Source organism: Salmo salar, chromosome ssa24, assembly GCF_905237065.1.
Source record: "Salmo salar chromosome ssa24, Ssal_v3.1, whole genome shotgun sequence".
Lineage (NCBI taxonomy): Eukaryota > Metazoa > Chordata > Actinopteri > Salmoniformes > Salmonidae > Salmo > Salmo salar.
The window spans coordinates 29,674,693-29,688,875 of NC_059465.1; the positions used below are offsets into that span (position 1 = coordinate 29,674,693).

At 41.1% G+C, this 14,183-nt stretch overlaps 1 protein-coding gene across 3 annotated transcripts in view; it reads left to right on the forward strand.

Moving 5' to 3' along the window:
* Positions 1-635: 635 nt before the first annotated feature.
* Positions 636-14,183, forward strand: part of cep78 (centrosomal protein 78) — a 30,319-nt gene continuing 16,771 nt past the window's right edge. For 2 of the 3 annotated variants that reach the window (XM_014172175.2, XM_014172176.2), the window contains exons 1-5: positions 676-773; positions 9,422-9,687; positions 9,785-9,954; positions 10,033-10,105; positions 10,207-10,310. In XM_014172175.2, the coding sequence (XP_014027650.2) occupies positions 9,429-9,687; positions 9,785-9,954; positions 10,033-10,105; positions 10,207-10,310 (606 nt within the window). In that variant the 5' untranslated portion in view covers positions 676-773; positions 9,422-9,428. Of the gene's footprint in view, positions 774-9,421; positions 9,688-9,784; positions 9,955-10,032; positions 10,106-10,206; positions 10,311-14,183 lie in introns of all 3 variants that reach the window. The other variant, XM_014172177.2, reaches the window with a different exon arrangement.

Below are 14,183 nucleotides of genomic sequence, written 5' to 3' on the forward strand. Positions count from 1 at the left end.
ATGCCCTAATATGTGGATTTCACATGACAATGAAAATGCAATTATCTGGCAACAGTTCTGTTGGACATTCCTGCAGTCAGAATGTCAATTGCGCACACTCAAAACATGAGACATTTGTGGCATTGTGTTGTGTGACAAAACTGCACATTTTAGAGTGGCCTTTTATTGTCCCCAGCACAAGGTGCACCTGTGTAATGATTATGCTGTTTAAACAGCTTCTTGAAATGTCACCTCTGTCAGGTGGATGGATTATCTTGGCAAAGGAGAAATGCTCACTATCAGGGATGTAAAGAAATGTGTGCACAAAAGTTGAGAGAAATAAGCTTTTTGTGCATATGGACATTTCTGGGATCTTTTATTTCAGCTCATGAAACATGGGACCAACACTTAACATGTTCTGTTTATGTTTTTCAGTATAGTAATCATACATTTTTATGCTGTTAACAATAATGTCAATGTTATAATATAATTTGTGCTATAAAAGCGATTAACTGTATTCATTTTTTCATTTTGTTAAACAACATTCTAAGTCTGCTAACATTACTTCATAAAATGTTAAAAATTTCGAACATTTGTATTCTTTTTTACCATCTTCTTTGCGGGACTTTTATTTCGAAAGAAAATCGCTGAGGTCACGGGTTTATTCTTGCTATGTCTTGCTTATGTACTATAGCCGTTATTCTTGCTGGCGGAACAGAGGTGGGTTTGCACAGTTTTGACTGTTGGCGCGGTTAGGAAACCAAGGAAACAATAACTCCTAGAGAAACTGACAGGTGAGCTGTTGCATGTTGTGTATCTTGGTAGCTAGCTTTACAATCATAAGACATTACAACAATTGAAAGTGAATGTATGTTTATTAATGATAGCTTGTGGTTTAACTGGGGCCATAGCTGGCTAACTGTTTGCTATCTACTCTGCAGCTAACTAACGTTAGCTAGCATTAGCAAGCTGTCATGGCTAGCGACTAGTAGGAACGTTGGATGGCATCTCATCTGAAGCTTATACCCAAATGCTATCAGTGTTGTAACGTTAACGTAGTCAGCTACCACCAACTTTTGTACTCTACAATGTGCTACTAGTCAAGGTTGATGTAGCTAACTAGTTATTATTAGCCAGTTAGCCCACTTGCAAGTTAATTAGCTATAGCTACATCAGCAACATTAAAAAAGTCACAATACAAGTCCCCAGGTAATAGTAGAAAGGTGCCAATAACCTGTATTCATGATATATGAAACATAATTGTCTACACATTAACAATGATTCATATTTGTTCATATTTAAGTGACCTTTGCATTAGATTTGGGTTTTAAAACACGTTCAAAGGTCAATTAAATGCCCCCAATGCGAATCACTGTATATGGAATACCTATTGGCTTAAAAAGCAGAAACTATTCTGGGTGCAGCACTAAAAGTATTGTAGGGGATACTCCGTAGGGTCTGTAGAATGTGTATATATGGTGTCATTTCATGGGGCTCTGACTAATACAGTGTTGCTGGCCTTTTACTCCACCCATTCCATTGGCCACAATGCAAATCACTGTATATGGAATACATATTGGTTTATAGAGCAAAAACTATTCTGGGTGCCGATGTAAAAGTCTGGTGGGGAGTACTCAGTCGGGTCTGTAGAATCTATATGGTGTAATTTCATGGGGTTCTGAATAATATAGATTGTTGCTGGACTTTTACTGTGGTCAAACAGCTTAAAACAGGGTGCTTGAACACTATACGGTACAAATATAGCACTGTGAAGGAAAAACAATAGATTGTGTGTACATGAAATGACACCATATTTAGATGCTGGAAGAGATGGAGACTGCACACTGTAGAAAAAAGGAATAAATCCAAAACTGAGGCTTGAATGCAAAATAAAGATGTTTATTAAAATATCATGGTTCCCAAAAAATCACAGCGCAAAAGTGCATAAATGAAAACAAAACACAAACATTGCGCCATCATCCGTGTAAATCGTTGGCGCACACACATGGCTTCTATTTCAAGGATAATTTCATATGTCACTTGATCAAGCAAGAAAACACATCTGAAAATCGATGAATTAGTGCCTAGTACAATAAAATGCATGATTTAGATTAAATACAAAAGCAGACAGTGAAATGTCATCATTTAACCATATATAGATGCCCCATGAAATGACACCATATATAGATTCTACAGACCCTACTGATTACTCCCCACCCAACTTTTATATTGGCACAAATGTATATATTTTTCTCTCTTAGCCAGTATGCAATGCCTATACAGTGATTTGCATTGTGGCCATTGTAATGGGCGTAGTAAAAGGCCAGCAACACTCCGTATTAATCAGAGCCCAATGAAATGATGCCATATATAGATTGTACAAACCCTACTAAGTACTCCCCACCTACTTTAACATCGGCACAAATAATTGTTTTTTTTTCTGTACAGTGCTATATTTGTACCGTATAGTGTCCAGGCACCCCATTTTTAAGTTGTTTGGCCACAGTAAAAGTCTAGCAACACTTTCTAACTCATCTGATTTGTTTTTCTACAGACTCTAGTGAGTAGACTGGACCCTGGTTTATGGATACACAATCAATTGTTTTTCCTTTTCAGTGCAATTTGTTTGTGCAACACAACAAAAATACAGTGACTTTTCTTAAACATTTCAAAATCGTATCCTTGAACAATAGCACCGGTAAATAAACAATAATATACAATCAAAATAATATATAATTTTTTTTTTACATTTAGTTGTATATTTTTTTACCAGTAGGCTGTTAATGTTCTTGACATTAATTTACTTAAGCTCCAACCATTTCTTAATGTGCTCCACCTTATAATATTCTTTATCTTTATAAAGTTGTTAAATAAAGTAGCAATTCTCTTTTAGTTTTTAGTGCAACTAAAATGTCCTTACAAGCCAGAATGTTGAATTTTATACAAAATATCCACAGGAAAGTATTGTTTACCCAATGTTTTTTAGAGAGCTGGTATATGGTTCAGTTAATTTTATATTGGATATTCAGGTTTTTCTCATCAATAGCTATTGAACCAAGCATTCCATGACAATGAAAATGGTATATTCTCAATCAAGGGGAGGATGGAGAACAATCCACACTTTTTTGAAGATTGAAATCTGAAAAAAACATTCAGATATATAAATTCACACAGTGTCAATTGTTATCCACTCTCCCCTGATTCAGAATAAAAAATGTTAATTATCATGGCTAGCATAATATTGGACTAAAGAAGCCTAACGTTACTCCTTAGTCCAAGGACCTTACATGTTCTGTTTTAAAGGTGAATTGGCTCTGGAAGCCAAAACAGCCAACTACTCCATCTAAATGTGAATCGATTCTCAATTGCGGTACGGTTCTAGAAACAGAAATCCCTCTGCTTTCATATCACGTCAAACGAATTTCACAAATGCAAAATACATATTTCCTGTACACGGTTTTAAGACAGTTGCAGCCGACAGTATTTTTCAGTGACAACTCGTTTGTTGCGTCTATCTTCCGTTCATACACAGGTGTTCGGAGACGCAGATAGCTAATTAGTACAGGTAGTCAGTCCACTCTGTCTTCCGTCTGGTTTCCATAAAGCGCTGTAATATGTCCATGTGGAACACAAACTCTAAAGGTGTGTATCAATTTAACCTTTTAGTAAAAAAATAAATAAATTCTAGCTGATATTAAAGATAAGGTCCTTATGCTTCCAAAACCGTACCGCAAGCGATTGCGTGTTAATGTTCAGACCGAGCTTTGCGGCTCTTATCACCCCCCCCCCCAGAAAACGCCTTCGTCTGATGACTCTTACAGTATTTGTAATATAATGGAACTGAGAGTCATGATTAGGGTTGCAAAGGGTCGAAAACTTTCCAGTAAATTTCCTGAATTTTCCCAGATATTTTCCATGGGAAGTTAAGCCCTGGAATTTTGTTTAAATTCATCAACAAAGTTAGCTTATAACAGTGAACCTTTTTTGTGGGATTAAAATAAGGCAATTCTAGGTCTTGTGGCATATTTTGGTTAAACTATCCCCAATTCAATGGAATTGCAACCCTCTGCATGCACAGTGCGTTCTTCCATCACATGTGCACTGCACTCTTCCATCACATTACACTGTCTGAGACAAGGACTACATGCTTACTGGTAAGTTTTGATTACAATACTGGGTGGGGTGAATATATTTTATATGACACACATGATTTTTTTGTTAACTAGTAAATAGTAGCCTACAGCATAGTGTGTTTAAATAATTTCTAACGTGTTAACAATTTCTGCTAGTTAGTTTTTACTACCATGTGTGTTTTAGCTTGCTTTAGCCTGCTATCTGAGTAGTGTTAAATCACCTGTTTCCATACATGTTTCATCTTAAAACATGTATCATACAAAGGAATGGTTTAATCTAACTGCTTAACTATTTATCTGTACAAGGAATTGTATTAGTTTTGTTTTCTAATCTTTACAGGAAAATGACATGGGCACTATCTGATGTATGGAGACATTTCACTGCAGCTAATGTAGAAGGAAAAGCTGTGTACATTTGCAAATACTGTGCCAAATCATATGTGAAGAATGCAACAAAGATGCAGAATCATCTGGCCAAGTGCATAAAGTTCCCTCAGCGCTCACAACAAGCAACCTCTGACAAAAGTCCCTCTAGTTCTATTCAAGATGAGAATGATGAATCAGACACCTTATTGATAGCAAGAGCTCATTATCCTCCTGGAATCAGAGGTTTGTTTGACACAATGGAGGAACGTAGTCAGAGAAATGCTGATGAATGTCTTGCTCGAGCTGTGTATGCAACTGGTTCACCTCTGATGCTCACAGGCAATGTGTATTGGAAGAGATTTCTGAATGTTCTTCACCCAGCATACACCCCTCCAACCAGACATGCTTTATCTACCGTAAATTCCGGACTATAAGCCGCAACCTTTTTCCCACGCTTTGAACCTCGCGGCTTAAACAATGACGCGGCTAATATATGGATTTTTCCCGCTTTACATTTTTTTTTCTCCAAAAAAACACATTCTGTGACGTGCTCAGTTTTTTGGCTGCATGAAGCTTTCATTAGACCAATGAAATTGCCGAACGGGTTAAGGTCAAACAACTTTTTTGTTTACTGTTTAGATTAAATCGAGCGCTCTCAAACTTCCCATCATTCTGATTACGGTAGTCATTTTGTCACCCTCATCATGGCAAAGACACGGAGAAATGCATATGATGCAGCTTTCAAGTTGAAGGCGATTGATCTGGCTGTTGGAAAAGGAAATAGAGCTGCAGCACGGGAGCTTGGTCTTAATGAGTCGATGATAAGACGTTGGAAACAGCAGCGTGAGGAATTGACTCAGTGCAAAAAGACAACTAAAGCTTACTGCTAATTATTTTATTTTTTTACAAGCCGTGTTTCGTTAAAGCCTGTGTAAAGTTCATTTGTTTCAATGTACCGGTAGGCACCTGCGGCTTATAGACATGTGCGGCTTATTTATGTTCAAAATAATATATATTTTTTAAATTCAGTGGGTGCGGCTTATATTCAGGTGCGCTTAATAGTCCGGAAATTACGGTACTCATTTGCTGGATGCAGAGTTCAAGTGAAGGTCAAGCAAATCATAGCGAAAGAAGACTGTATTGCAATCATCTCTAATGGGTGGTCGAATGTTCGTGGGCAAGGAATAATTAACTACATCATCTCCACCCCTCAACCAGTATTCTACAAGAGCACAGAAACAAGGGACAACAGAATCACCGGTCTCTACATTGCAAATGAGATGAAGGCAGTCATCAATGACCTTGGACCACAGAAGGTATTTGCACTGGTGACAGACACTGCTGTGAACATGAAGGCAGCTTGGTCTAAAGTGGAGGAGTCCTACCCTCACATCAAACCCATTGGCTGTGCTGCACATTCATTGAATCTGCTCCCCAAGGACATCATGGCACTGAAAACAATGGATACACTACAAGAGAGCCAAGGAAATGGTTAGGTATGTGAAGGGTCATCAAGTTATAGCAGCAATCTACCTCACCAAGCAAAGTGAGAAGAATAAGAGCATCACATTGAAGAAGCCCAGCAACACCTGTTGGGATGGTGGCGTCATCATGTTTGATTGTCTCCTGGAGGGGAAGGAGTCTCTCCAAGAAATGGCCATATCACAGTCTGCCGATTATGGACAGCTCCATCAAGAGGATCCTCCTGGATGATGTATTTTGGGAGAGAGTGGTAAGCAGCCTGAAACCTATAGCAGTAGCCATTGCACGGATTGAGGGAGACAATGCCATCCTGTCTGATGTTCAGACTCTGCTTGCAGATGTAAGAGAAGAAATCCGTACTGCCCTGCCCACTTCACTGTTGCTCCAAGCAGAGGAAACTGCAGTTCTGAAATACATCAAAAAGCGTGAATACTTCTGCCTGAAGCCCATACATGTTGGACCCCAAGTATGCTGGCAAGAGAATCCTGATCAACAAGGCCTATGGTGTCATCACTACCATGTCTTGCCACCTTGGCCTGGATGAGGGCAAGGTTCTTTGGAGTCTGGCGAACTACACTTCCAAGCAAGGGCTTTGGGATGGAGATGCAATATGGCAGTCGTGCCAACATATCTCATCAGCCACCTGGTGGAAGGGACTTTGTGGATCTGAGGCTCTTTCCGTTGCCTCCATCATCCTCCAAATCCCACCAACATCAGCCGCCTCAGAGCGCAACTGGTCCTTGTTTGGGAACACACACACCAAAGCACGCAACAGGCTGACCAATACAAGGGTGGAAAAATTGGTGTCCGTCCGGGCAAATTTGAGGCTTTTTGAGCCTGACAACGAGCCAACCTCAACAAGGTTGGAAAGTGACAGTGAAGATGAGGCCTCAGAGTCTGATGTTCAAAAGGTGGACATTGAGGAGGTCCAAGGAGAAGACATGGAAGCCTGAGAGGAAGACAACCAAAGCTTTAGTTTCTAGACTCATTTTACAGATTTATGTTAAATGTTTTTGGGAGTTGCGATGGATCATTCAGTATTCCCTTTTGTTGTTGAGTGAAATCATCCCATGTGAAGAGTCAACTCATTTAATTAAAGTTCAATTTGTAACTAAATTGATTTTTTTCTATAGGAAGGATTTAATAATGTGCAATTATGTCTACTTATAATAAGGGGAAAGGTTTATGTTTCTGTCTCCATATGATATGGTAAATATATCCAATGCAAAAAACATCTACATTTAAATGGTATTCATTTTAATTTGCATATACACTGCTCAAAAAAATAAAGGGAACACTAAACAACACAATGTAACTCCAAGTCAATCACACTTCTGTGAAATCAAACTGTTCACTTAGGAAGCAACACTGATTGACAATAAATTTCACATGCTGTTGTGCAAATGGAATAGACAACAGGTGGAAATTATAGGCAATTAGCAAGACACCCCCAATAAAGGAGTGGTTCTGCAGGTGGGGACCACAGACCACTTCTCAGTTCCTATGCTTCCTGGCTGATGTTTTGGTCACTTTTGAATGCTGGCGGTGCTTTCACTCTAGTGGTAGCATGTGACGGAGTCTACAACCCACACAAGTGGCTCAGGTAGTGCAGCTCATCCAGGATGGCACATCAATGCGAGCTGTGGCAAGAAGGTTTGCTGTGTCTGTCAGCGTAGTGTCCAGAGCATGGAGGTGCTACCAGGAGACAGGCCAGTACATCAGGAGACGTGGAGGAGGTCGTAGGAGGGCAACAACCCAGCAGCAGGACCGCTACCTCCGCCTTTGTGCAAGGAGGAGCAGGAGGAGCACTGCCAGAGCCCTGCAAGATGACCTCCAGCAGGCCACAAATGTGCATGTGTCTGCTCAAACTGTCAGAAACAGACTCCATGAGGGTGGTATGAGGGCCCGACGTCCACAGGTGGGGTTGTGCTTACAGCCCAACACCGTGCAGGACGTTTGGCATTTGCCAGAGAACACCAAGATTGGCAAATTCGCCACTGGCTCCCTGTGCTCTTCACAGATGAAAGCAGGTTCACACTGAGCACGTGACAGACGTGACAGAGTCTGGAGACGCCGTGGAGAACGTTCTGCTGCCTGCAACATCCTCCAGCATGACCGGTTTGGCGGTGGGTCAGTCATGGTGTGGGGTGGCATTTCTTTGGGGGGCCGCACAGCCCTCCATGTGCTCTCCAGAGGTAGCCTGACTGCCATTAGGTACCGAGATGATATCCTCAGACCCCTTGTGAGACCATATACTGGTGCGGTTGGCCCTGGGTTCCTCCTAATGCAAGACAATGCTAGACCTCATGTGGCTGGAGTGTGTCAGCAGTTCCTGCAAGAGGAAGGCATTGATGCTATGGACTGGCCCGCCCGTTCCCCAGACCTGAATCCAATTGAGCACATCTGGGACATCATGTCTCGCTCCATCCACCAACGCCACGTTGCACCACAGACTGTCCAGGAGTTGGCGGATGCTTTAGTCCAGGTCTGGGAGGAGATCCCTCAGGAGACCATCCGCCACCTCATCAGGAGCATGCCCAGGCGTGGTAGGGAGGTCATACAGGCACGTGGAGGCCACACACACTACTGAGCCTCATTTTTACTTGTTTTAAGGACATTACATCAAAGTTGGATCAGCCTGTAGTGTGGTTTTCTACTTTAATTTTGAGTGTGACTCCAAATACAGACCTCCATGGGTTGATAAATTGGATTTCCATTGATTATTTTTGTGTGATTTTGTTGTCAGCACATTCAACTATGTAAAGAAAAAAGTATTTAATAAGATTATTTATTTCATTCAGATCTAGGATGTGTTGTTTAACTGTTCCTTTTATTTTTTTGAGCAGTATATTTCCGTCAATTCCTGTTAATTCCCACGGAAAGTTTACACCTCTGAATATTCCTCTCAACATTTTCTGAAAATATGCAACCCTAGTCATGATCAAGGGCTATGTCATGGTGTGGTTGACTCAATAGCTATTGAGGAGCGGATGGAATATCCAATATAAATCTAACTTTACCCCTGTACTGAACCGAACCAAATACCTACCAGCTCTCTAAAAAGTTGATTAAACAATACTTTCCTGTGGATATTTTGTCTCAAATTTCAAGCAGCTGAAGGACAAACCGCACAGACAACTGGTAGATTACGTTTAAATGTTATTTTACTCAACATTCTGGCTTCTAAGGAACATCTTACAAGATTTTTAGGCATTCGTTTCAGGCTGTATACACCCATTTATTGTGTATTAAAGCCTGATTAATCAGACTAGGCATGAGCAAAAGTATTAGCTATGTTTGCCTAAAACTAAGGATTTATATAGCTAGTTTCATTAAATAAAATGTATTAATATTATCTATATGATATTAAATAAAAATTCAAGTTACAATTTGACGCAGACAAGTTCCTAAACCTCCATATTGCCTCCTTTAAGTTAACTCTTAGTTTTTTCTGCCACTAGATTGGAAATGTTGGACACAGTCCAAATTCGGCGCAGAGGTGCCCAAGACTTTGAGTCATATTATGATTATGCATGCGCTATGCAGGACTCAGTCCCATTGTCAGCAGTCAAGGCAAACCTGAGTCAAGGGATGCTTGACTTTAACGGGGATCGGCTCAAACTGACAGATTGGACACCCATACTCAACTCTCTGACCATCAATAAACAGCTACAACATGTTGCAGTCAGAAGCTGCTACCAAAGCGGTCTCGGCATCGGAGAGCCAGGTAAACATCAAGTAGGCTAAACAACTTGAAGTAGGAGGTCCTTGCTTTATAACCTGTCCTTATTCCTTGTATGGTCTCTTCTCTTTACCCTTCTCAGAAAGGTACAGGGCTGGCAATAGGAAGAAGATTCCAGCCATCCGCTCCAAGGAGATGACGTTCAAACTGTGTAAAGCACTCACGGAGTGTCTGACAGCTTCACCAAACCTCAAGACCCTCCAACTCCATGGTCTTCCATTTAGAGAGAGAGACCTTATCACTCTTACGAAGGTAGCAAGTTGCAGATTCACCTGAACCAACTTAAGGTTCTGCAGGGCACCCACTAATGCTAGTTTGTTGTTATTCCAGGGTTTAGCCAAAAGTGTCGCTTTGGAAAATCTCTCTTTGGCTCACTGTCCTATAGCAGACGAGGGGTTAGAAGGTGAGTGAGACATAGTGGGAAAAGTGAGAAAATGTGTTCTTGTGTGCAAGTTATGACCACGTGATCTTTTTTTGTCTGATTTGGTGTTTTCTAATGTTCAGCTATCTGCCAGAGTGTGAAGTACTCTCCGTCTATAAAGACAGTGGATTTCACAGGCTGCAATCTGACCTGGAGAGGAGCGGAGCATATGGCCAACATCATCAAGGTACTGGACCTCTGTTATGAGCTTGGTATTACCAACCCTTCCTTTGCAAATATTTATATATACACTAGATGACTATGGAGGCGCTGTGTTGAAGCCACTGTGCCTCCATCTTGGCACTCCTCACTGTTTGTAAAAAATATTTTGGCTGTGGAAATGCATTTATTAATGTCTACATTCGTTTTTCCACGTTTATTCTATTACAGACACCTTACTGCATACTTTGAAATTATATTATGAGATATAAATAAATATATAAACGCAACATGTACAATTTTGGTCCCATGTTTCATGAGCTGAAATAAAAGATCCCAGAAATGTTCCATATGCACAAAAAGCTTATTTCTCTCAAATTTTGTGCACATATTTGTTTACATCCCTGTTGGTGTGCATTTCTCCTTTGCCAAGATAATCCATCCACCTGACAGGTGTGGCATATCAAGAAGCTGATTAAACAACATTATCATTACACAGGTGCACCTTGTGCTGGGGGCAATAAAAGTCCACTTTTAAAATGTGTCACAACACAATGCCACAGATGTTTTGAGGGACCGTGCAATTGGCATGGTGACTGCAGGGATGTCCACCAGAGATGTTGCCAGAGAATTGAATGTTAATTTCTCTTACCATAAGCTGCCTCCAACGTCATTTTAGAGATTTTAGCAGTACATCCAACCAGCCTCACAACCGCAGACCACGTGTATAGCGTCGTGTGGGCGAGTGGTTTGCTGATGTCAACGTTGTGAACAGAGTGCCCCATGGTGACGGGGTTATGGTATGGGCAGGCATAAGCTACAGACAACAAACACAATTGCATTTTATCGATGGAAATTTGAATATACAGCGATACGCTGACACCCTTTTTTATTTTTAAAGGTATCTGTGACCAACAGATGCATATCTGTATTCCCAGTTATGTGAAATCCATAGATTAGAGACTCATTTATTTCAATTGACTGATTTTCTTATATGAACCTTAACTCAGTAAAATCTTAGAAATTGTTGTATTTTATTGTGCCAGTGACACATTTAGTTGTTTTGGCTCTACTCCAGCACTTTGGATTTGAAATGATAAAATGACTGAGGTTAAATGGCAGACTGTTAGCTTTAATTTAAGGGTATTTACATACATATTGGCTGAGCTGTTTAGAAATTAGAGCACTTTATTTTTTACATAGTCCACCCATTTTAGGGGACCGAAAGTATTGGGACAAATTCACTTGTGTATTAAAGTAGACAAAAGTTTATTGTTTAGAATATGTCTCTAAACACTTATACGTTAATGTGGATGCTACCATGATTACAGATAGTCCTGAATGAATCGTGAATAATGAGTGAGAAAGTTAGGCAAGTTTCACCCGCTGTGGATGTAAATAGCCTCAAATTAAAGCTAATAGTCTGCACTTGAACCTCATTGGCATTGTATCATTTTAATTTCAAAGTGCTGGAGTACAGAGCCAAAACAACAACAAATGTCATTGTCCCAATACTTTTGTAGCTCATACGGAAAGTATTCAGACCACTTGACTTTTTCCAAATTTTGTTACGTTACAGTCTTATTCTAAAATGTATTAAATAAATAAAAATCCTCAGCAATCTACACACAATATCCCATAATGACGCAGCAAAAAAACGGTTTTGATTGGAGACCACCTGTGGTAAATTCAGTTGATTGGACATGATTTGGAAAGGCACACACCAGTTTTATATAAGGTCCCACAGTTGACTGCATGTCAGAGCAAAAACCAAATCATGAGGTCAAAGGAATTGTCTGTAGAGCTCTGAGACAGGATTGTGTCGAAGCACAGATCTGGGGATGGGTACCAAAACATTTCTGCAGCATTGAAGGTCCCCAAGAACACAGTGGTCCTCCATCATTCTTAAATGGAACAAGTTTGGAACCACCAAGACTCTTCCATGGAGGTGAACAAGAACCCAATGGTCACTCTGACAGAGCTCTAGAGTTCCTCTGTGGAGATGGGAGAACCTTCCGGAAGGACAACCATCTCTGCAGCACTCCACCAATCAGGCTTTATGGTAGTGGCCAGACGGAAGCCACTCCTCAGTAAAAGGCACATGACAGCCTGCTTGGAGTTTGCCAAAAGGCACCTAAAAACTCTCAGACCATGTGAAACGAGATTCTCTGGTCTGATGAAATCAAGATTGAACTGCTTGACCTAATTGCCAAGTGTCACATCTGGAGGAAACCTGGCACCATCCCTACAATGAAGCATGGGGGTAGCAGCATCATGCTGTGGGGATGTTTTTCAGCAGCAGGGACTGGGAGACTAGTCAGGATCGAGGGAAAGATGAACGGAGCAAAGTACAGAGAGATCTTTGATGAAATCCTGCTTCAGAGCGCTCAGGACCTCAGACTGGGGCAAAGGTTCACCTTCCAACAGGACAACGACCCTAAGCACACAGCCAATACAATGCAGGAGTGGCTTCGGGACAAGTGTCTGAATGTTCATTGAGTGGCCCAGCCAGAGCCCGATTGAACATCTCTAGAGAGACCTGAAAATAGCTGTGCAGCAACGCACCCCATCCAACCTGACAGAGCTTGAGAGGATCTACAGAGAAGAATGGGAGAAACTCCCCAAATACAGGTGTGCCAAGCTTGTAGCGTCATACCCAAGAAGACAAAAGGCTGTAATCGCTGCCAAAGGTGCTTGAACAAAGTACTGAGTAAAGGGTCTGAATACTAATGTCAATGTGATATTTCAGTTTAAAAATATATATAAATTAGCAAAGAATTGTAAACCTGTTTTTGCATTGTCATTATGGAGTATTGTCTGTCGATTTGATAAGGGTAAAAAAAACTATTTAATACATTTTAGAATAAGGCTGTAACCTAACAAAAAATGTGGAAAAAGTCAAGGGACTTGAATACTTTCCAAAGGCACTGCATAGAAAAATTATACTGTGTGTGTGAACTCAGCAAAAAAAGAAATGTCCCTTTTTCAGGACCGTCCAAATAACTTCACAGATCTTCATTGTGAAGGGTTTAAACACTGTTTCCCACGCTTGTTCAATAAACCATAAACAATTAATGAACATGCACCTGTGGAACGGTCGTTAAGACACTAACAGCTTACAGACGGTTGGCAATTTAAGGTCACAGTTATGAAAACTTAGGACACTAAACAGGCCTTTCTACTGACTCTGAAAAACACCAAAAGAAAGATGCCCAGGGTCCCTGCTCATCTGCGTGAATGTGCCTTAGGCATGCTGCAAGGAGGCATGAGGACTGCAGCTGTGGCCAGAGCAATAAATTGCCATGTCCATACTGTGAGACGCCTGAGACAGGACGGACAGCTGATCGTCCTCGCAGTGGCAGACCACATGTAACAACACCTGCACAGGATGGGTACATCCAAACATCACACCTGCGGTACAGGTACAGGATGGCAACAACAACTGCCCGAGTTACACCAGGAACACACAATTCCTCCATCAGTGCTCAGACTGTCCACAATAGGCTGAGAGAGGCTGGACTGAGGGCTTGTAGGCATGTTGTAAGGCAGGTCCTCACCATACCCACCGTCGCTGGACCAGACAGGACTGGCAAAAAGTTCTCTTCACTGACGTGTTGCTGTTTTGTTTCACCAGGGGTGATGGTCGGATTCGTGTTTATATTTTACCTTTATTTAACTAGGCAAATCAGTTAAGAACAAATTCTTATTTTCAATGACGGCCTAGGAACAGTGCCTTGTTCAGGGGCAGAACCACAGATTTGTACCTTGTCAGCTCGGGGATTTGATCTTGCAACCTTTCGGTTACTAGTTCAACGCTCTAACCACTAGGCTACGCTGCCACTAGGAATGAGCATTACACCGAGACCTGTACTCTGGAGTGGGATCGATTTGGAGGTGGAGG